Source organism: Bubalus kerabau, chromosome X, assembly GCF_029407905.1.
Source record: "Bubalus kerabau isolate K-KA32 ecotype Philippines breed swamp buffalo chromosome X, PCC_UOA_SB_1v2, whole genome shotgun sequence".
Classification (NCBI taxonomy): domain Eukaryota; kingdom Metazoa; phylum Chordata; class Mammalia; order Artiodactyla; family Bovidae; genus Bubalus; species Bubalus kerabau.
Genome location: NC_073647.1, coordinates 76,834,649 through 76,859,085, shown reverse-complemented (window position 1 = coordinate 76,859,085; position 24,437 = coordinate 76,834,649). Strand labels below are relative to the sequence as shown.

Sequence of the window (24,437 nt, the reverse complement as noted above, 5' to 3'; positions counted from 1 at the left end):
TTCCATTTAGTTGACAAAGGTAAAAAATCATTAAGAATCTTTTGTGAGTAGCAGTAGTTGGTCTTTCAAAATCCAGAAGAATATTGTTATATTGCTAAGAAATTGAGCAGAAAAATAATCACTTGCAGTTTTTTTTTTTTTTTTTCCCCAAGCACATCATTCCTTATGTGGCGTATGTGAAGGTGTTCGTTTCCTCTTTAAGGCAAAAAAATGATTAAACCTCTTATATAATTTTTACTTGCTTGAATATTTTTTGACATCACCACATATGCATTGTTTTTTCCTCTCAGCTTTAAGTATAGATAATAATACCTATAACAAAGGAATGTTTTGATGTTTTAATAAATAATATAAGTAGGACATGGCAACCCACTCTAGGATTCTTGTATGGGAAATTCCATGGACAGAGGAGCCTTGTGGGCTACATTCCATGGAGTCACAAAGAGTTGGACGTGACTTTTTGTGACTAAATAGCAACAACAAAAATAGGATATTATTTTTCTTTTTTCTTCCTCTGAACTACTGATTGACTGTGGTATTGGGGTACCATTTGATGATCAATAGGACATTACCTGATCAATCACATTGTTTTTTATTCCCTACCTTTATATGGACTTCCCAGATGGCTCAGTGGTAAAGAATCTGCCTGCCAATGTAGGAGACGCAGGAGACATTGGTTGGATCCCTTGGTCGGGAAGATCCTCTGGAGAAGGAAATGGCAACCCACTCCATTATTCTTGCCTGGGAAGTCCCATGGACAGAGGAGCCTGGTGGGCTACAATCCTGAGGGTTGCAAAGATTTGGACATGACTGAAGCGACTGAGTGTGCAGCATGCACATAAATAGAAGTATGAAATCTGAAAAATTGCTGTTGTGTTGAAGAAGGAATTCATAGGGCCTGGACTCCATCTTAGGCCTGTTCAGGCTGATCATGCTTGGCCACCTTTCCAATGGACTCTGAACTCTGTGTTTAGTGCCTATGAAAACAACAACCAAAGGATAAGACCCCCTTCAGACAGGGGAACCTTGAAGATGGTATCTAGGTTATTCATCACCTAAGAGAAAACATATACTAATCACCCCTTCCTCCAGACAGGCCATAAAATTTTCCATATCAATCGGAGTGTAGCCTCGGGTTTATTGATTATTGCCTAATTGTTTGACTGAGTACATGAGCACATAGCACGTGACTGATGGGGTTATTGGGATTGTATTTTCCTTGGTTATGTAAGTCTCAAGGAATTTGGAGTGGTGGGTTCAGACACGTACACATGGGGTATAAAAGATTTTCACAAATGCTGGTCGGGGTCCTTGACTAAGAGGAGACTCTGCCTTGGGCCCGCTGGTGTAATAAACTGCACTCCACTATCTGCATTGTCCTTCTGAGTGAGTTTGTTTCCTGGAATGCGTGGCTACAACTGTGTGACACAGCAAAGCAGACTTAAAGGAGCATAGACTTTGATGTTGAATCAGTACTTTCCTGTTCAACCTGAATCTAAATTTCCTCATCTGTAAATGGTGAATAATAACAGCTACCTTATGTAATTTTGTTAGGTTAAATCATAATATTTGAGGTAAGTGCTTGGCATATACCTGGGCCCCAGTGTAGATAGAGCTATCATTGTTATTAGTGAGAGGGTAACAGGCAGCACAGAGAAGGCAATGGCACCCTACTCCAGTACTCTTGCCTGGAAAATCCCATGGATGGAGGAGCCTGGTAGGTTGCAGTCCATGGGGTCACTAAGAGTTGGACACGACTGAGTGACTTCACCTTCACTTTTCACTTTCATGCATTGGAGAAGGAAATGGCAACCCACTCCAGTTCTTGCCTGGAGAATCCAGGGACAGAGGAGCCTGGCGGGCTGCCGTATATGGGATTGCACAGAGTCAGACATGACTGAAGCGACTTAGCAGCAGCAGCAGCAGCAACAGGCAGCAAGGCCAGGGGTCTCCAAACAGAGGAAATAGGCTGCAAGTGTCAGAAATTTTTTCTCTCTCAAGCGGCAGGAGGAAACTATTTTTTTTCCCCTTCTCTATACAAATTTAAAAAGAGGTTTCTTTAAAAATTCTGTGTTGCCATGATGACACCTGGCTCCACCAGAACTTAACTTTTCTCAAACCTTGAGCTAACCAATGTTTTTCTTATGGAAATGTTTTTCTTAAGATATGTTAATGAACTATGTATTTACCCTAGACTCTGTCTTTCTTCAAGTCAGTTCAGCTTAAGACTCAGAACTGATAATGGCTCAAGCCTGTATATTTTACTCATTCATTGTTCTCCTAATCTATGTTAATGAAACTATATATTTACTTGGAAACCTGCCTTTCTTCAAGATTCATGTCAATCATTTTATGGCCCAGGATGACTCAGCTGGTGCCAATGTCATCTCAAAATGCATGTTATGTGTGAGAGGCCTGGTGCCACAATTTTGAGACATCTCCTTTCTCTAATTAACAGCTTGCTGATAGGTATATAACATACTGCTAAAGGCTAGCAGGGGGGCACTCTTTCTGCTCCCTTCTGATGTCTATGTCAGAAGCTTTCTCTATCTCTTTTATACTTTAATGAAACTTTATTACACAAAAGTTCTGAGCAATCAAGCATCATCAACTGGCCCCAGGTTGAATTTCTCTCCTCTGGAGGCCAAGAATCCTAGTATCTTTCATGCGTCAGCAACAACCTTTTATTAGTCTTATTTGTGTTATTGTTTTGTTAGCATATAACAATTTCCTTAGGCCATAACTTTGCCTTATTAGGCATAAATTTAAAAAAGCAATAGGTAAGAAAGCAATGTGAGTCTACCTACCACTTTTACTTTCTATATTCTTTTATTTTTCCTACTTTCACCTCTGTGTACTGTTTAAATTGTCTTTTTTTTTTTTTTTCCCAAATAATCCTAAAATGTGTCTGAAAAACAAATTCTAAGAGAATATCATGTAGGGCTACAGGTATCATATTTTTACTCATTTTTTGTTTCACAGTAAAAAAAAAAATAAATAAATAAAGTAGGTTAGTCCTTAATAACATTGTCACAATATTTCATGTGAGAATTAAATACAGTCAGATTCTGTCACTATATTGCCCCTCTTCTATTCATTATATAACTTTTGCTTATTATATAACTAATTTAATTAGAGTTCACTAATTATGTGTAAAATAATATTGTGACTAACCTAAAATCAAACTTTTAGGTGAATAAACCACCATAAAAGTTAATTGAGTAATTTACTATTGTTTTGCATGCTAAAAATTATTTATGAAATATTGGTCTTCAAAAATTCTCTTGGATTTTTTAATGAAATAAATTTTGGCTAAGGTCAGTCTAGTCAATGCTATGGTTTTTCCAGTGGTCATGTATGGATGTGAGAGTTGGACTATAAAAAAAGCTGAGTGCCAAAGAATTGATGGTTTTGAACTGTGGTATTGGAGAAGACTGTTGAAAGTCCCTTGGACTGCACGGAGATCCAACCAGTCCATTCTAAAGGAGATCAGTCCTGAATATTCATTGGAAGGATTGATGCTGAAGCTGAAACTCCAATACTTTGGCCACCTGATGCAAAGAGCTGACTCATTTGAAAAGACCCTGATGCTGGGAAAGATTGAGGGCAGGAGGAAAAGGAGATGACAGAGGATGAGATCGTTGGATGGCATCACTGACTCAATGGACATGGGTTTGGGTGGACTCTGGGAGTTGGTGATGGACAGGGAGGCTTGGTGTGCTGCGATTCATGGGGTCAGAAAGAGTCAGACACGACTGAGTGACTGAACTGAACTGAACTGAAGTGGTCCTTTAATATTCCTACTATAATTAAATAAGAAGCTTACCTTTACTTAATTATAATTAAACAGAAGATTTAGATTATATTTTATATTATATATAAACCAAGAAAATATTTCCAGAACTTTTGTTTTGGTAGATGTGAAAATGCTGCTGCTGCTGCTAAGTCACTTCAGTCGTGTCCGACTCTGCGCAACCCCATAGACGGCAGCCAGATGTGAAAATACATAGTTATATTTTCATATATACCATATATTTAAATTTATATAGAAGCTTGATTTAATGTAATACTAAAAATAATATATTAAAATCATATAGAGGCTTGCAGTTTATTAAATAATTTCACTTTCAGTCTTTAATAGTCCATTAATATTCACAAATACCTTTAAAGTATATGCCAAGTGAGGTAATGAAGGTTAAAATATTTAGCATGGTAGATATACAATAAAAACTAATTTTTCATGCAGGAAAATCTAATTCTTAGAGATACCTATTGATTTTTCCAGAGTCACTTCCCTGGTGGCTGAGATGGTAAATAATCTGCCTGCAATGCAGGAGACCCAGGTTCAATCCCTGAGTTGGGAAGATCCCCTTGAAAAGGGAATGGCAACCTACTCCAGTATTCTGGCCTGGAGAATTCATGGACAGAAGAGCCTGGTGGGCTACAGTCCACAGGGCCACAAAGAATCCAATATGACTGAGTGACTAACATTTGCACAAGATTCATATGGCATTATTTGAGTCATTTGATCAAAATGATATAACTAAAGCACAGTATTTCTTAGCTAGAATTGGAGCTAAGGACATAAAACTATCAAAATTCAAATATATATATATATATATGATTAACATATTCATGCTCAGCTTTTATATGATTTTTTTAATAAACAATTTCCATAACAAGCAAATTATAATTCAAATTTTTGAAATCATTTAATTTTTACTCCAGTTTCCCTCTTAGAGAACATACAGATTGATTACAGTGGTTTATATGCCACCCACTGGTGAAATTCATGTATGAACAGAGATTATAATCCTAGGTTTTTGAGAAATTGAAAATTAGAAACTTCACTCTCTCCCATCACAAGAAAAACTTCAAAGAACATAGGAATTTACTTTTCATTATATATCTGTTCTCTATTTTGCATATATTTTCCATTTGAAATTGAATACATGAAAGTTAGCTTCATCTATTAGCCTAATAGCACATATTTAGTTTCCTCCGCTATGCCTGTTCCTAAAATAGGAAATCCAGAAAAGTCCTTTCTGCCTACAAATAACAAATATTTTAAGCTGAGACTGTATGAGATGGGGTTAAAGTAAAATTGAGAAATGAATAAGTGCCTAATGAACATTAAATGCCTTTCCTTTAGTTCTCTTTCAAGGTTTTTGCCAAATAATTTTGAGGAGAAACTCCGTGTGTGTGTGTGTGTGTGTGTGTGTGTGTATTAGCAGATAATGGGCTCCAAAATGAACTTGATCTAGAATACGAAATACTTTTTCTGTACAGAAGATGTCCTGACCTAGTTATCTTGTGTGTACCTAATTCAGAATGCTTCCTTTCCTGCTTCATTCTGAATAGCATTAAAATCCACAGTAGCTTTTATCTCATAATTACATAGATCTTCAATGGTTTGGGTTCATTTGAAATTGTATACACTTCCATAAAGACACTTAAATATCTCTTGCCATGTAATTAAAGAATAAAAATAGAGATATATAGGCTGGTAATTAAAATTCTGCTTCAACTTCCTATTTTATTAAATATTTCTCAGTGAGAAGATTCACACTGAAAAAAAAAAAAAAACTTATTTAACCTTGATTGTCTTGGTGATACTCTTACTTAAAAAAAATGATGATGTCAAGTCATGGAAAAACAATTTATGAAGTGTATTTTTGGAGTATAGTGTTATGTGATCAGCTTCCCTTTGCTATATTTTGAGTGCAGAAGAGTTAGAGTGCAAAGATTTTAGATTTCTGTTATCTTGGAACATGAAACAAATTTCAGCACTTGCAGAATATATAAATTTGAGTAAGGAGGAAAAGAAATAAGTCAATTTTAATTAGTCCAAAAACCTAGATACTACACAGTTCAAGCACTGTGTTAGGAATATAGAGATGTAAATGAGAATGATTCAGATTCATTGTTGTAAGATATTCTGTTTAGCATATGAAAGACAGCATAAGATTGAATTACTGCCCTTTGAGATAAAGTCTAAGTAGGCTATTCTTATTCATCTCATAATGTTTAAAAGTGAGGGTTTTGGGTATTCAGTCCATTCATTCTAAGCAAATTTTTTTTTCCTGTTCACTTAGATGGCAACAAGAGAGAAAATGTCTTCTGAGTTGTTAAAATAATATATAATTAATGAGTAGGTTTTTCACCCAAGGTCTCTTGAAAGCACATGTGAAATGTAACCCTGTTGTATGAAATAGTGATTCTTTTCATCTACCTATCATTCACAACAGGGCTTCCCTGGTGGCTCAGCAGTAAAGAATCTGCCTGCAATGAGGGAGACCTGGGTTCAATCCCTGGGTTGGGAAGATCCCCTGGAGGAGGGCATGGCAACCACTCCAGTACGCTTACCTGGAGAATCCCATGGACAAAGGAGCCTGGCAGGCTACAGTCCATAGGGTCACACAGAGTTGGACATGACGAAGCAACTGAACAACAAACAACAATAATCATTCACAAAGGCACTTTCTACTTCTGTAATGACAATTTAAGACTCCATATAAATTATTCAAAGTGACATCTGTAGAAATTTAATTATACAGTCTGAAAACATAGAAGAAAACACAGAAAATACCTAGTGCAACTTCCTACTCAAACAGAAATTCCTTATATAACCTCCAGTAATGTGGTGGTTCTTCTCTTTGAAAGATAAAGCTTTTCGTTAAAGAACATTTTAATGAACCCTAATCTGCTTCTTTCTGTATCTTTTATCATTTATTTTGGTTTCTCCTTTTGGAGCCATGAAAATCCTTCAACTATTTGAAGATATATTATGCCCCTCCCCCACACCCCCTTAATTCTATGTTCTAGTCTCATGGCAACAAAGGCATTGAAACCTGGATCTTTAAACTCTGTGTCTGAAGGAGATGTTAATAGAGTCTAAAATGTACTGAAAAGAAATTATTTTGAGCAAAACTATGGATCTAAAAGAGTATTTATCACCCAAGATATTGTATAGTACTGGTATGTGTAAAAAGAACTGTGAACTATTATCATCATTGTAGGGCTGGCAGAAATTACTGTTGGATATAAAAAAGATTGTTTTCTTAGTTGTGGAGCTCTGTATCTCTAAAGCTTTATCAAGATAGGAAACAAGAATCAGCATTTGTTTTTTCAGAAAGATATACTAAGTTTCACATTTCCAGGGATGAGTGGCAAAAATATCAGTCTGAGTAGCAGGGGGAGGTGCATGTGTGCATGTGTGCTTAGTTGTGTTTGACTCTTTGTGATAGACTGTAGCCCACTAGTCTCCTCTGTCCATGGGATTTTCCAGGCAAGAACACTGGAGTAGGTTGCCATTTCCAACTCCAGGGATGGAACCCATATCTCATGGGTATCCTTCATTGGCAGGCAGATTCTTTACCACTGAACCACATGGTGAGTCCCAGAATGGGGCCATTAATGTCATTGATCTAAGTAAGAATGAATATGAAGAGCCTTTCATGGTCCTGCTGCTGCTGCTACTGCTGCTAAGTCGCTTCAGACGTGTCTGACTCTGTGTGACCCCATAGATGGCAGCCCACCAGGCTTCCCCACCCCTGGGATTCTCCAGGCAGGAACACTGGAGTGGGTTGCCATTTCCTTCTCCAATGCATGAAAGTGAAAAGTGAAGGTGAAGTCACTCAGTCGTGTCCGACTCTTAGTGACCCCATGGACTGCAGCCTACCAGTCTCCTCCGTCCATGGGATTTTCCAGGCAAGAGTACTGGAGTGGGGTGCCATTGCCTTCTCCGTTCATGGTCCTAAAATCAGGTAAATTGTGTGTTTTCATTTTCTTTATCTGTAAAGTGGGGAAAATGTAAAATTCTACCTACATGTTGGTGTGGGAATTAAACAAGGTAATAGACACAGAATTAGTGCTGAAGGGGATCAGAGCACACCACCCCCAAATATACATTTTTGCCATAGGATTATTTTGAGCTGAGGCAAATGAAAACTAGCCAATACAGGCAAAGCTCTTCACCCTCCCCTTTCTGCTTAAAGGCAGGGTATAAATTTCCCTTTGTGAAGGTGTTTGCCTCCCAATCTATACCAGTAAGAGGAGGATGACTCAGTCTCTGGAGACACACAGGTATCCCCCAGATTACACAAGATTGAGGCTTCATAACAAACCTTTTTAACATAACCCTTATCTTCCATTAGTTTCCCACATATAGTTATAGTCCCACATTTACCACACTTAGAAGCCTAAACTGCTTTTCCTTTGTCTTGTCACTTCTCCATAATTTATTGCTCTTTGTTAAAATATTTACAGCCCCAGGTTTAACTGCTTCTTTGGGTTTTCACTTATTTTCTATTAAGAACTCAGTATGCATAAGTAATAAACCTTTTTCTCCTGTTAAACTGTCTTTCTCCTCTTAACTGTCTCCTGTTAAACTATCCTTTGCCAATTTAAATTGCAGGGCCCCAGACAAGATTTCCTTCCTATACAGTGCTCAATTAAAGTTAGCTATATAATTATTGTTGTCATTATTTCTAACATCATTATCGAACCAAGTTTTTGGCTCTTGGATTACATACACTGGCTTAGGGTAAACAATCTTGGAAATACGGGCTGAAAATTTAACTTTCTAGGAATTGACACATTATAAGGTCGACCAGGATAATCATGATGGTGTGATCACTCACCTAGAGCCAGATATCCTGGAATGTGAAGTCAAGTGGGCCTTAGAAAGCATCACTACGAACAAAGCTAGTGGAGGGGATGGAATTCCAGTTGAGCCATTTCAAATCCTGAAAGATGATGCTGTGAAAGTGCTGCACTCAATATGCCAGCAAATTTGGAAAACTCAGCAGTGGCCACAGGACTGGAAAAGGTCAGTTTTCATTCCAATCCCAAAGAAAGGCAATGCCAAAGAATGCTCAAACTACCACACAATTGCACTCATCTCACATGCTAGTAAAGTAATGCTCAAAATTCTCCAAGCCAGGCTTCACAAATACATGAACTGTGAACTTCCAGATGTTCAACCTGATTTTAGAAAAGGCAGAGGAGCCAGAGACCAAATTGCCAACATCCACTGGATCATGGAAAAAGCAAGAGAGTTCCAGAAAAACATCTATTTCTGCTTTATTGACTGTGCCAAAGCCTTTGACTGTGTGGATCACAATAAACTGTGGACAATACTGAAAGAGATGGGAATACCAGACCCCCTGATCTGCCTCTTGAGAAATTTGTATGCAGGTCAGGAAGCAACAGTTAGAACTGGACATGAAACAACAGACTGGTTCCAAATAGGAAAAGGAGTACATCAAGGCTGTATATTGTCACCCTGCTTATTTAACTTCTATGCAGAATACATCATGAGAAACACTGGACTGGAAGAAGCACAAGCTGGAATCAAGATTGCCGGGAGAAATATCAATAACCTCAGATATGCAGATGACACCACCCTTATGGCAGAAAGTGAAGAGGAACTCAAAAGCCTCTTGATGAAAGTGAAAGTGGAGAGTGAAAAAGTTGGCTTAAAGCTCAACATTCAGAAAATGAAGATCATGGCATCTGGTCCCATCACTTCATGGGCAATAGATGGGGAATCAGTGGAAACAGTGTCAAACTTTATTTTTTTTGGGCTCCAAAATCACTGCAGATGGTGACTGCAGCCATGAAATTAAAAGATGCTTACTCCTTGGAAGGAAAGTTATGACCAGCCTAGATAGCATATTCAAAAGCAGAGACATTACTTTGCCAACAAATATCCGTCTAGTCAAGGCTATGGTTTTTCCAGTGGTCATGTATGGATCTGAGAGTTGGACTGTGAAGAAAGCTGAGTGCCCAAGAACTGATGATTTTGAACTGTGGTGTTGGAGAAGACTCTTGAGAGTCCCTTGGACTGCAAGGAGATACAACCAGTCCATTCTGTAGGAGATCAGCCCTGGGATTTCTTTGGAAAGAATGATGCTAAAGCTGAAACTCCAGTACTTTGGCCACCTCATGTGAAGAGTTGACTCATTGGAAAAGACCCTGATGCTGGGAGGGATTGGGGGCAGAAGGATAAGGGGACGACAGAGGATGAGATGGCTGGATGGCATCACTGACTCGATGGACGTGAGTCTGAGTGAACTCCGGGAGTTGTTGTTGGACAGGGAGGCCTGGTGTGCTGTGATTCATGGGGTTGCAAAGAGTCGGACATGACTGAGCGACTGAACTGAATTGAAGATGATAAAAAAAAAAAAAAAACCTCTGAAAGTTTCCATGGAAAAATGAGATTTTCCAAAGTCAAAAAATACCTATACCAGGAATTATGTTTGAGATTAGCCAAATAGAAGTAAAAGATAAAGTAAAGTGAAAATTCAGAATGTCAGAAATGGACTCTCCACCAGGAAACCCAAACCCAACTTGAGAAGATAGACAAGAGTTTCCTCTTAATGTTGAAAATGTAGGGGGCTTTTTCTCGAGTTGACAATAGAACATTGGGAGTACTTAAACTCTTGGTGCTTTGATTTTCCTACCTGTTAAATGTAGATAGTAAATATATAGCACTTAAAATAGGGCTCAACACTGAGTAAGCACTCAGTGCTGCCTATCTGCCTGTAGTGAAATGACCTTTGGAAGTAGAACTGGAATGTTAAGCAAGATTACATCATGAATTTGTTGGAGAATTAAATATGTAATTAATCTGCAAAAGTTGCTCTAAGGAGGAAAAAAGAGAGAGAAAGTACAAAAAATTATAGCAAAGTATAAAGAATAACAACCAGGACCTCTGGATCGTGTTCCTTAATATGTGTCACTGTAATTTTCTATAAATATACTGAATGCCACTCTTCCCTTTTACACTTGTAATTGAAATGTACTTGGTAAAGAAAATTCTCCCCATCCCCAGGATAAAGAGCTGTAGTGCAATGACTAAGTACATTGGGAAAGGGAATATTGGGAGTAGACTTTTGTAAGTAAAGATTCACAGGTGTAAATGTGTGGGGCTGGGAAATCCAAAGTATCTAACCTCATGAACTGATTTGCAGGAGGGAAAGAAGCCTTCATGTATTCATTTAAAAATACCAGATATAGGGATAAGTGCTAGGCTATCAGACTGATAATGTCACTGCTTAGCCTTTCAGGAGGTATTTTATGTAGATGCCTGAGGACAGAAATTAAGGTCTCAGCAAATATACTTTAGACCAGCCCTATAGAATGTGTAAATCCTGAGGAGACTACATTAAGTAGAAAAGAAAAAAAAAAAGTAGAGTTGTTTTACAGAGGGATTTTGTGAAGAGGGCAAGGACAAGCATTGCTTTTTCAATGTTTAGATAACAAAGCATGCTCCATATTCCTAATTTTCCCAAGGAATACTAAATAAAATAGAGACAGAAGCAAAGGCAGCACTGTCTTGAGGTATCTTGAGGGTTTGTAGGTTTGGCTGTACCAAGTGATAGCACTCAAGACAGGTAAAGCAGCATTCTCATGGAAGGTACTGGTGATGAAATGGCAGAGCATCAGCAGAGACCACAATGCCTGGTGGGAGATTGTGGATTCCCAACAGACATGGCGGTACTCAGCAGATGCCCAGCATATGATGATGGATACTCAGTGGCAGGTGATGATGTCCAGTGAGGGATGGATGATGAGCAGATACAGTGAGTAGTGGCAGGTGAGGGTAAATATAAATATGCTCTATGAAAGCCCAGAACAATTGCAGCAGTAAATGATGCACATTGACTTTATTCATGATCACATGTGAGATAACTCCTAGGGCCTTCTAGAGGTATTTGGAGGGAAGATGTGTATCTTTCTAGGAGATTCAAGTAACTTCGTTAGCACATGGGGAAAACAAGCCAGTGAATTTAGGGTATTGATACCAAGGTTTTTTTTTTTGTGCCAACAAGCTCTGAGGCCTGTTACAAACTTAAATGCTTTTAGGGACCAGGCAAGTTTATAATCAGTGAGTCAGCAGTTAGGTGTAAGAAAATCAGAAGAGGGAGAAACACAGCAAAGTTGGAAGCCATACACAATTGAATAAAAAATATTTAATTTACAAAGTTTAAAAATCATTGGTTAGGTAAAAAACCAGGTATACAAATTTTGGCGATGTGTTATATATTTCAGAAGATGAACTTCTACTACTTGTTAACCAGTTCAAAGAAATCAGGAAGATTCTATTTATCACATGTTTACTTCCATTAACTATAGCTTTTCTAGAATGTTTAGGATAAAGACTTTTTCACTCAATATCTTTAGAGCTAAAGTGCATAACTTAAAAATTATATTTTAATGTTATAAATACAATGCTGTGAATATTATAGTTGTATCAATACTGATAATATTTTAGCTTTAACTATTAACAAATATTAATTAGTGATAATGTTGACACTAATAATATATTATATATTAATATATTTTATTGAGGGATTCCCTAATATTGGGCCAACATAGTGTTACTGGAATTAATTACAGTTGTTCATAGTATAGTGTTTTTAATGTGGCATTGAATTCTGTTTGCCAGTTGTTTATAAAGAATTTCTGTCTTAACTGTTAGTCTGTAATATTCTGTCTTTGTACTGTCTTTATTTGGTTTATATGTTAAACCTATGCATGCTTCATATAAGAATTAGAAGTTTTTTTTTTTTTTTTCAATGGTCTTAAACAATTTATGGAACATTACAACAACTACCCAGTCTTTGAAGGTTTTATAGAAATCCCTTGTGAAACTATCTGGATTTGATGATTTTTGTGTATGATGCATGCATGCTTAAGTTGTTTCAGTCATGTCCGACTCTTTGTGATCTCATGGACTGTAGCCTGCCAGTCTCCTCTCTCCATGGGATTCTCCAGGCAAGAATACTCGAGTGGGTTGCCATTCCCTCCTCCAGGGGATCTTCCCAACCCAGGGACTGAACCCACATCTCTGGCATTTCCTGCATTGGCAAGTGGGTTCTTTGTCTCTAGTGCCACCTGGGAAGTCCATTTTAGGTCCTTGATAACTGTAATTCTTCTACTGAAATTGTTCTGTTGCTTTTTATACCTAATGAGGTCAATTTTACTAACCTGATTTTCTCCAGGAAATTACCTGTGTTTTTTTTTTTCAATGAGCTCACATGATTTGTGAATAAACCTACAAAGTAATCTAATGATTTAAAAATGTATTTTGCTTCAATGGTTATTTTCCTTGTTATTTCTTATTTTGAATATTTATATTTCCTCCTTTTTCCTTGTTTAAGTTACCTAGTATTTTTATTTTAAAAGTTTCCTTTTTAAAAAACAGGATTTTGACTTACGAATTAGGTATATTGTTTTTCTATTCTCTAATTAATTTCTACTTTTATCTTTAGTTATTTTCTTTGTGCTTTCTTTTGGGTTACTTCGCAGTTTTTCTTTCAAGGTTGCTTTCTAGAAATTTAATTCATTTGTATAATTTCATTTTTACTTATAAATGTGATTAGATATGAATTTTCCTTTGATCACTGCTTTAAATATATTCTATAGATTTTAATATGCAGTGTTTATGCTGTTAAATTTCTAAAGAAATTTGTAATTTCAATTTGCATTTGTCTTTTTAACCAACAGTTGTTTAGAATTTGTTATATCTCAAGCTCAGATGGTCTTTAAACCATTGTTGTTAATAGTTCTAGTGTTAACTGTGTTTTTATCAGAAAGTATTTTTTTGTAATAGTTCTACTTTTCTAATATTTTCTTTGTGGCCTAATAGATAATTAATTTTTGTGAGCATTCCATGTGCACTTGTGAAGAAGGTGTACTTTCTATGATAAGGATATAAAGTTTAACATACATCTGTAAGATCTACATGTCCAATATTTTTTTTGTTCTGAGTATGATATATTCAAGTCCCCCATTAGTAGAATGTATCCATAAATGTGGACTTCCCTGGTGGCATAATGGTAAAGAATTGCCTGCAATGCAAGGGACGGGGGTTGGATTCCTGGAGAAGCAAATGCCAACCTATTCCAGTATTCTTGCCTGGGAAATTCCATGGACAGAGGAGCCTGGTGGGCTACAGTCATTGGGGTTGCAAAAGAGTCAGACATGACTTAGCAACTAAACAACAACAATCCACAAATGTATTCTTCCATTTTCTTTAGTTTTTCCTTTAAAAAATAGCATTGCTGTATTATTGGGGTCATAGATATTCCTAACCACTAAATATTAGTTGTTAATTGCAGCTTTTTATCATAAATAAGCATCCTTTTGGGGGGAAAAAATGGATCATGAATTTAAACTATTACTGTTTTTTTTTTTTTCCACTTGAAATTCACTTTGTCAGATATCAACATCACAATTTCTGTTTTCTTAGTATTTCTATTCACTTAGCATACCTAGGGAGAAGGCAATGGCGCCCCACTCCAGTACTGTTGCCTGGAAAATCCCATGGATCAGTCCATGGGGTCGCTAAGAGTCAGACACGACTGAGTGACTTCACTTTCACTTTCCACTTTCATGCATTGGAGAAGGAAATGGCAACCCACTCCAGTGTTCTTGCCTGGAGAATCCCATAGACGGAGAAACCTGGTAGGCTGCAGTCCATGGGGTTGCACAGAGTCGGACAGTGACTTGGCAGCAGCAGCATACCTATGCTCACTCATGCCTTTATTTAAACTATTAGGATTCACTGGGTTTTGAGTTCTCTTATAAAGTGAGTATAATTAGGTTTTTCTTTGTATGCCAACATGAAATCTTTTTTTTTTTTAATGGTAAGTTAGGTTCTTACACATGTATTGCTCTTACTGTTAGGTTTGCTTTCAACTCTGTCTTATTATACAATGGTATAATTTTAAAAACATTGCTTTATTTTCCTTTGTTTTTTCCTCTGCTTTATTTTTTTTTTCTTTGCTTTTCTGTTAATTGCATTTCTTTTAGTTTTAGATAGGTTTGTCTCTTTGTTCTAGTTGTTAACTTTATGTCATGTTTTATTTAAATCCTGCTTAATACTCTTAGCCCTCTGTTTTCTTATAAAATCTGGTACTTTCTGGTCTGCCATTTTTTGCTGGGGTATAATTTAACATCCATCTTTTCTTTAGAGAAAAATGAATGAAATTATTCTTTCTTCTTCCCCTCTCTCTTTTCTTCTCAATTTTTAGTTGCATTGCTTCTAATTTGTTAGTGTATATAACAAATAATATATATCATATAACATATGACAGTATTCTTATGCCCTTATACCACCTTTATTTTTGTCCTTGCTCTAAAATTAAATATATTAAATGATTAGATCCATCATTTTGAGGAAAATTTCTCAATCATCTCTTTATTAGATGAATCTCATTCAATATTCAGTTTCTTAAGAGGAACTTAAAGTTTCAGAATTCCCTGAGTTAAAAAAAAAAATAATAAGCTTTTTATAGCCTTGATGGCCAATTTGTCTGGATACAAAATCTTTGTTTCAAACTTTATTTAGGTATTTTTCTATATTTAAATTTAAGGTATAATTATATCCAGTAAAATTTACCTTTTAAAACTGCATACTAGAATATATAGTTTTTCAAATTTATATATATATATATATATATATATATATATGTATATGTGTGTGTGTGTGTGTATATATATATATATATATATATAAAATAAAACCACCACAACCAAGATGTAGAACAGTTCCATAGAACCAAAGTAAATGTTGTTTTGGAACCAGCATCCCACCTTCAGACCCTGTGAACTGATGATCTGTTTTCTGTCTTTATAAATTTGCTTTTGAAAGAATATCACATAAGTGGTTGACTTTAAATAAAATATTGTTTCACTGTTGCTTTGCTTTGTTATTTTTTAAAAATTATGAGGCCAGTCTAATTCTCTTGCTTTGGTAAATTATTTCTTATTTTTGCCTGAAGATTTTTCTTTATATTTAAAACCCAATGTCTCAGATAAATCTCAGAGTTGACTGCTCCAGGTCAAATTATTGGTACTGGCTTGGTCCTATCAATATGTATATTTAGATTCTCTAATTTCTAGAAAACTTTCCTAGATTATAGTCTTAAATATTAATTCTGTTCCTTTTTTTTTTTTTTTTCCCATCTTCAGGGATTCTCATTATACATGCATTTGATTTTTTTCTTTTTTTTTCTGGTCTTCCATATTAAACATTTTCTTTCTGACTTCTTTCTTCATCTCATTTTCATTTTTTTTGTTGTTTCCCTATTTTTCTTTAGTGTTCCTTATTACATTTTCATGTTAATCTACTCTTTAGGTGCTATTAATATAATGTTTATTTCCAATATTATTTTATCCTTTTCCCCTAATTTATTGTCCTGGGCTCAAGCAATTTTTGCCTTCTGTTGACCAATGTTTTAAACCCATTTCTTTTCTCAGTTTTTAGATTTCTACTTCAAGATTATATATATATATATATATATATATATATATATTTCAATGTTTGAGAAAATTTAGTTTCTCTTGAAGTATTTTGCTATAGCTTTCTTTTTTTGATAGTTCTTTATTTGGGGTAATTTTCATCAAATGGCTTTTTAAAAAATTATTGTGTTTTGCTTTATTTTTATTGTAGCTTGGTATAGATGAAGATTATTTGCATATTTGAATTTGTTTGAACATGGGTAGCAGTCTGTGGGAAGTTTCCAAGTTCCAAGCTCAAGAGCACCCACTTCTCTTTATGCTAACAAACTCTGATTTCTTTATTGCAGGACTTTTGGGGTACAGTGGAGGGCAGTGGGGGGGAAGGTTGAAGGAGCCTTACAGGTTGACTTTTTTTTTTTGGTCTTTCAAGATGATAAAATTTCCCCTCTAGTTTCTTTCTCCCTTCACTGTGCATTTTTTTCAAAAGTCACCTCTCCCCTTTAACCCTTTCCAACCTGCAAAGAGTTCCTTCCTTGACACTGGTTTATTGAGTTCTGTGCACACTTCCAAGTTACTTCCCTGAAAGATGAGCTTCCAGAGAAGTTTTTTCAGAATGTTCATACTTGTGATAAACTTTCTTTCCTGTGATGAGTTGAGATCAATCTTAGGCCTCCTACTAGCTTTTCTACTCTCTTTCTTTCTCATTTAGTATTTATTGGACTGGCCTTCCTCTTCATAATAGCACATGGCAGGAACCTAAGAGAGTGCTATTGTGAGCTCCTATTTATTTTCTGCTTACAGATAATTTGGAATTTGGATGTTCTCCAAATTTGGGGTTGATATTGTATAGTTTGTTTTTGTTGTTTTTTTATTGCTTGGGGGAGGGCTGGCGATGGATGTGTTAGATTTGGATTTCAGCTGATGCTATATTTTGATCACCCATATATTTTTAAGGGAGAAACTGACAAAATAAAACAGACACCAGAAAGCAAAGCATGTCTTCTAAAGTACATTCATTCCAGTGACCTTTTCTTACATAATTTGGAGCTACAGTGTGGTAAAATGCTCACAGAGAAGGTAAAATGTGTATACTTTGAAATTAATGCATCATGAAAACTCAGTAACTATAAGAAAGTATATTTCCTGAGAATATTGTTTATAAAATGCCTATTGAGATAATCTATTACCACTGTGTATTTAGGACAGGATAATTAATTTTTAAGTTCCATGGAAGATTACTTTCTAGATGCAATAATCTTCTTTTAGAATTTGAGAACTAGATCCATTTCCAGTATTAGTCCTTCCAGTCTAATTCCATTATACTCTCCAGGGAACAGGGAGTCTGTTTCATTTCCTTGTGAGATGAGTATATCTGCAATGAGATTCAAACTGGGTTCTCCAACTTCCTAGCAAAGATACTTAGCAGTTTAGTATAAGTGGTTTTGATTGTTCTTTATAAATATTACATACAAAGAAAAGTTAGTGTTAAAATGAATACGGCAAAGATATGGCAGAAAATCAAAAGAAAAATAAAACCTCTCTAAAATCCTATATCAAAACTTCCAAATGCTTGAATTTTTATTGTGATAATGTGACCTTGCACTTATATAATTAGTTGTTAATTTTTTATTCCTGTCTCCTTGTAAAAAATATGAATTATAGTCTCTAGGAAGAAGAAGAATAGCTGTTATTGAGTGCTTATTATGTGGCAAGCACTTAGTTTGCCAACTTTTAAGATTACTTAAATTTTTTTTTAAGATGATAAGCTTCTTTCATCTTCCTTTTATACAAGATGATACTAGGTATGTGTTATGCCCAGAACATAGGGGTTGGTGTGTGTTTTTTTCACTATCACATTCTGTACATTGGAAAGCAACTGTCATTGTTTAGAAATGACACTAAGCAATAGAGTATCTATATATGATTTTAATATAAAACACTTATTTTGCTTTTTGAATACTGATTTGCTACTGATTTATTTAAATATGATATGTCCAATTTTTCTGTCACACAATTTCCTTAATTTTCCAAATGATATGAATAGGATAGTTAACTTTGTGTTTACTACAATACCTGACAGAAATTTATGACATGGCCTGAGATGGAAAAACTAATAAAATGGTACTTACCATAAAGGATTGCAAGCAGAGACAGTGGCATGACAAGTAGTCCCACTAGCATATCAGCAATGGCTAGGGACATTAAGAAGTAATTGGTGGCATTGTGCAGTTTCTTTTCCAAGCTTACTGCCATGATAACGAGGATGTTGCCACCTATTGTCAAGATTATTATTATGACAATTGAAAGTGCTGGCCAGTTTTGTACCCCGTCTGGGAATTTGAAGCGTCCACCATCGGAGGTATTGAAAATGTCAGTTACTATGGCTGCTACTGGGCTCACAGATATATCACATTGCCAAACCAATAGGCCAATCAGGTGCACACTGAAAATTAAGAAAAAAAAAATCAGGTACATATTATATTGCTTGTACCTAATAAATTATTTATATAAAACAACTGTTTTACCTTTAACAATCATTATTATCACATCACTGTTTTTACTCTCTTAATTAAATTTCAGTATTTCTTATTTCTATCCTTTTATTGAGTGTTTAATATGAGTCAGGCTCTTGACTTACTGAAATATATATATATATATACATATATATATGTATATATTTAAGTAATCTCATTTGATCTTATACAACATCCTCATGAGGTCAGTACTGACTATTATGTATATGGAGAGACTGAGGTTCAGAGAAGTTAAGTAACTGTCTTAAGGAAATACAGCCAGTAAGTAGCAGGGGCAGGGTCTGAGCTCAGGTCTCACTGATTACAAAGCCTGAGTTTTACTTTTACTCTATATAATCAATCTGAAACCACAGTATTATTTGACTTGCTGAGTGACTTCATGCTGGCTCGTGGTATCTTTAATAGCTGTCCTATACATTTTCCTTCTATCTGATACTCTCCCCATTTCTGTCCTGTGTTTTCTGGGTCCAGTTCTAGGCTAGAAGTTGATTTCTGGTGATAATTAATTCCTATGGGTTTGATGCTTTCCTATGCTGGAAACGAAATTTCTTAAAGTCATTTAAAATGTACATTTCTCATGATGGTACTTATGTAGACTTTTACTAATAAGGATTTCAAGCCAAGTGGCAGACTAATGCAAGAGACACAGATGTGGTTTTGTTTTGTACATTCCAAATTAATTTGCCCTGATGGTGACATAAGATTTATTTAGTTTACATACATCAATGTAAGTCCCAAAAGTGTCTAATAAAACTAACATTAATTTTCCTTAACAAAATAGACAAAGATAAGCATATTCAATATTTCCTGCTTTAAAGCAAGAATTATTATCTGCTAATGACTCTTATGTGTATTCTGTGTTCAGTAATATTTATTTAATATTAAGCAACAAGTACACTATATGTACTAGCTGTTAAACCCTGATATTTATAGAGAAGAAAATTTCCTCTATTGGTACAACATGTGCTAAAAAATTTTCTATGCAAGAAAATTGCATGGGGTGATGGAACATAAAACGTTACAAACTCCAGAGTCTATGAGTTCTCCATGTAAATGTTTTTATTTCATTATCTCATTCACTTGTTCTTTGAACTAAAAATATTATTTCTATACAGGGAAAATATGTGTGGTTTGACTATTGCTTATTATCAATCACCAGAGAAATTTGAAGTAGTTAACACTAGATGATTATGATGATCATAATTGTATCTATAATATATACACACACACTACACTTTCTGAACCACCAAAACTGAACACTGAACCTGAAAACTTATTGGCATTGTTTAACCTTAAATAAAATATTATAATAATTTTCTACCATATTTAAAAAGTATTTCCCTTAATATCTTGTGAATATACTTTCCATAGTTTAAGATAATGAAGAAATAATGAACATATTTTGACTTTCTCATTCTACAGGGGATGAAAACTAGTACTTCAGACATTTAGCTTAAAACTACTTCCTCATTATTCAAAGCTACCTGATATCCTAAGTATCATGTTTTGGGAAGAAATATACATAGTAATTTTTTCAAATAATGAGAGATACTCATTCAATTTTTTCAAATGCTGGATGTATTTTTTCCTGGAACATAAAAATAAGCTAAAATAATATGTGATTCAAAAAAATCTATAGCATAATTAATCTGTGATTAAGGTGTGTAGAAATTATTGAAATAAAGACCCAAATAAATAGAAGCAAGGTATTTGCTTTCAGCTTTGATTATTCTGTCACAGTATTTGCTGCATTTGGCATTTGACATTGCATGTGACCAATGTCCTGGCTATATTATCTTAATGATTTTTTTGACCAGTCACTTAATCTTTCAGAACATCTATTCCCTCATCTCTAAAACAAGGATGATCTTTATGACATTATTTTTGTGAAAATTAAATGATAATGTAAAGTCTCAAAATAATACCTTTGCTTTAATAGGCCCTCAGTAAATGTTGGAGCAAACATTCTTTCTGCCTTCAAAGTTAAAAAAAAGTATTTTGTGGTAGCTATACCCTAACTCAGTGTACTTCAAAATTTGTCAAAAATTTAAGTCCTAGTTTTATTTTAAGAAGATATTTATGCAGAACTGGGTTCAGATAGTCATTTTAAATCCAAAGTCTTTTCTGGCCTAACTGATGAAAAACATGTTCTTCTGAAATTAAAAACAAAAACAAATCTAGTTTCTATTAGTTGATGACCATTTCAGGTAGTCCCATAAGACTTTCTGCTCAAAATAATATCCTACATCCTCAATTGGCAGTTGCAGAACCACAAATATATTTATTCTTATGCCTATAGAATATGGTCCTAACAGGATATGCAGTGCAACTTCAAATTTTCTAAGTAAATTGCGAAAACATCTAAGTAATTCCATATTTCTGTAGCAGTGGTAAAATAATGCAGAATAAAATTGTATATAACAAAAGTACGTGAAAACTACATTCAATTATGAATTTTAAAATTTGAGTATCTTAGAACTTTAGCATAGAAAAATATTCAAAATATTTGGCCTACCTCTATTGGTCAAATATATTTTTATTTTTTATTCAAGAGTCCAAGAGACAAATATTAAATTCTTGAGGAAGTTTATAGAATCTAAATATATCTTCTGTGAATTATTAAATAAATTAATATTATTGGGAATAATCCTGACAAGTTTTTACCTAGTTTCAATTCAATTTAATAAATTCACTTTGAGCACTACTTATGAGCAAATTTTTATGATTTTTACTGCAGTAAATCCTATTTTCTATAGTATCGTAATCAAGAATCAGCTGCATTCTAATTAAACCTAGTTTCTAACATTTACATGCTTAATGAAAAACATATAGTCCTTTTACAAAAGAGGAGTGATTTGAGTCTTGTTTCTAAACCTTACATTAATTGCTATTAAGCCCACAGAATTCTCATAAAGTATGTACACAAAAATCACAGTGTCTGTCCAAACAATTCAAATAATTGATTCATTGCTACTAAATATTTAATGAAAATATAATCTCACATTCTTAGTAGATAAACAATGATAATTTGATTTAAAGGTCTGAGTACACTTAAAATCTACTGAGTTTTTGCATGGCATATGACGATGGGCATTAATAGCAGAGATGAATGGGCCCTTATTTCTCTAGCATGGTGCTCGGTAGTGTCTGACTCTTTTTGACCTCCTGGTTCATAGCCTGCCATGCTTCTCTGTCCTTGAGATTTCCCAGGCAAAAATAGTGGAGTGGGTTGCCATTTCCTTCTCCAAGGAACTTCCCCACCCAGGGATTGAACCTGCATCTCTGGTGTCTCCTGCATTGGCAGGAAGATTCTTTACCATTGAACCACAAATTCTTTAATTTCATACCAGAATAATTTGGTGCCCTTTAAGGTATCCCTAGGGCTTCCCTGAAAGCTCAGCTGGTAAAGAATCTGCCTGCAAAGCAGCAGACCCTGGTTGGATACCTGGGCTGGGAAGATCCCCTGGAAGAGGACATGGCAACCCACTCCAGTATTCTTGCCTGGAAAATCACCATGGACAGAGGAGCTTGGCGGGCTACAGTCCATGGAATCACAGAGTCGGACACTACTGAGCGACTAAGCACACAATATATCCCTATATTTTGGTATGTGGAACAATGGCTATATACTAAGTTGACACAGCCACATGGAGTGGGAACATTGGTCCTTTCATTTCCCCACACCTGGCTCTTCTTTCCCCTTCTTTATCACTGTCCTTCACTCTTTCCTGCTCTAGTTTACTTGGAATCACAAATCCTTGAGACTGTCGTCACTGCAATGTACAGTGGCATCCAAGATGGACTATAATGCATATATTGTAGAGAATCCAACATTGATGTACTTTGTGTTTACCTTGCTCTATAAATTTTTTCCTTAATGAGCACTTTTGTAGAAATCATAGAGGAGATCGTGTAGGAGTAGGGCGATTCAAGGCCTCTCAGTTGTACTGATCAGAGTTTACAGAGCCCTGGATCTTTTTTGCCATGCCCCCAATTCCTCAAAGTGTAGGTTTAGAAGAAAACAATCCAACTTTTTACTAAGTTAAAAAGAAGATATACCTGGATTAGATCACATTTAGAATTGCTCAGTACTTGAATTCAATTTTTTCCTTATCTCTTTTATGTTATTCTATTGATTTTAACTATTGGTTCATTGTCTCAAGGTTTCTGAGAATGGTATTACTTATCTCTGTCCAGCTACATTCTCCAAATGCTACTCCCTGACTTCTGACCCATTCTTTTGAAACCTCAACTTTCTTCATAAAACCAGAGACTTATAAAAATGCTTTATTCTCTTGGCTGTTTAGTTCATCTAGGAAGGAAAGAACCTTTTCTCATTTCTACATTTTAGCCATAGAGAAAGCAACCACAGCAACCACAGCATCAGGATTAATTTTATTTGTTTGAACATATGAGTGGTTGTGTTTAATTGGAATTCAAATTATTGTTTTTCCCCATTTACTGATTTTGAATAGAAAACACCAATGTTAGTCTATTGGTATGCAAGTCATTTATGCATGTTGAGGGAAATATAGCAGAATAATCATATAAAAACCTGTTTAACATTTTTGAGCAAACCACTCTGAAAAGTTAGTTTTCAAAAATAATAGGTAATAACATCCTTACAGGAATGAGTGCACTGCTTTCCTCAGGTTCACCATGATTGCTTCAGTCTTAAGCAACCAAGTTTAAAATTGAGATGAGGAAATTTAACAGACTGGATTCATTATGCCATCCTTTCTGGGGAGAGAAAAAAAAAGAGAATTACTAAAATTTGAAATAACTTGCATAACATTTAATTAAATAAAAGTAAATATACTTATTAAGTGATAAGAAACAATCAATACTAAATTTAGCAACAAATATTGTCATATAAGTGATAAAAATAGCAAAGAGAATAGATATTTCATTTATTTACCAATATACAACCATCATAATTTTTCTAAAATTTCTTATATACACTTTCTTTATATGGAACTTCTACTGAATCTCACCCTGTTGGAGTACAAATTAGTGTTTTGAAAAATAAATTAAGAATATTGTCTTTTTAATTTGCAAACCATTGAGAGAAAGTCTGTGATCTAATAATTAAGTACCATGTATAAAGTAAAAAGGTTTCATCTTATAGAAACATGAAAAACTAAAATTTTAAGCCTATTTTATACAATGTTTCCAACTTTTTTCCTTCAGTGAAGCAATCTGTGTTTTCAAAGAAAGCTTTATTAATACATTTGTGTTAACCAACAATATTATCCAAGAGTGGCAATGGGTTTATACCAAAAAAAAAAAAATGAATTGATTAAATTAACTATAGTAAATATAGCAACCACTCTGTGTACCAACTAGTTGGTATCCAACAGATAGTATGCTGCAGTCGGGGCACATGGAATAATGTTGAAAATTGCAAACAGAAGTGCAGTTGCACTAGGTGATTGAAACAAAAAGTTTTAGTTTCATTTATTAAGAACTGACAATTCATCTTCAAAGGAATTAGGAAGAAAACATGACAACTCTGTAAAAATCAAAGAATTTCAGAGTGAGTGCCTTTGATTTCTGTAGGCTATTTTTGAAGGAAATACTTGTTGCATTGCAAAGCTCTATCAAATATTTATGTAACAGATTATTCACCACTTAGCGCTCATTATATTC

The 24,437-nt window shown here is 34.9% G+C and overlaps 1 protein-coding gene across 1 annotated transcript in view; it reads right to left on the bottom strand.

Annotated features, from left to right (window-relative positions):
• The window catches only part of HTR2C (5-hydroxytryptamine receptor 2C), a 172,082-nt gene extending 148,633 nt beyond the window's left edge, over window positions 1-23,449 (bottom strand). Inside the window, exons 1-2 of the mRNA XM_055563016.1 lie at window positions 23,415-23,449; window positions 18,384-18,697 (exon numbers count right to left, since the gene is read on the bottom strand). Of these exons, the coding sequence (XP_055418991.1) occupies window positions 18,384-18,697; window positions 23,415-23,449 (349 nt within the window). The remainder of the gene's footprint in view (window positions 1-18,383; window positions 18,698-23,414) is intronic.
• Between the last annotated feature and the right edge of the window lie 988 nt (window positions 23,450-24,437).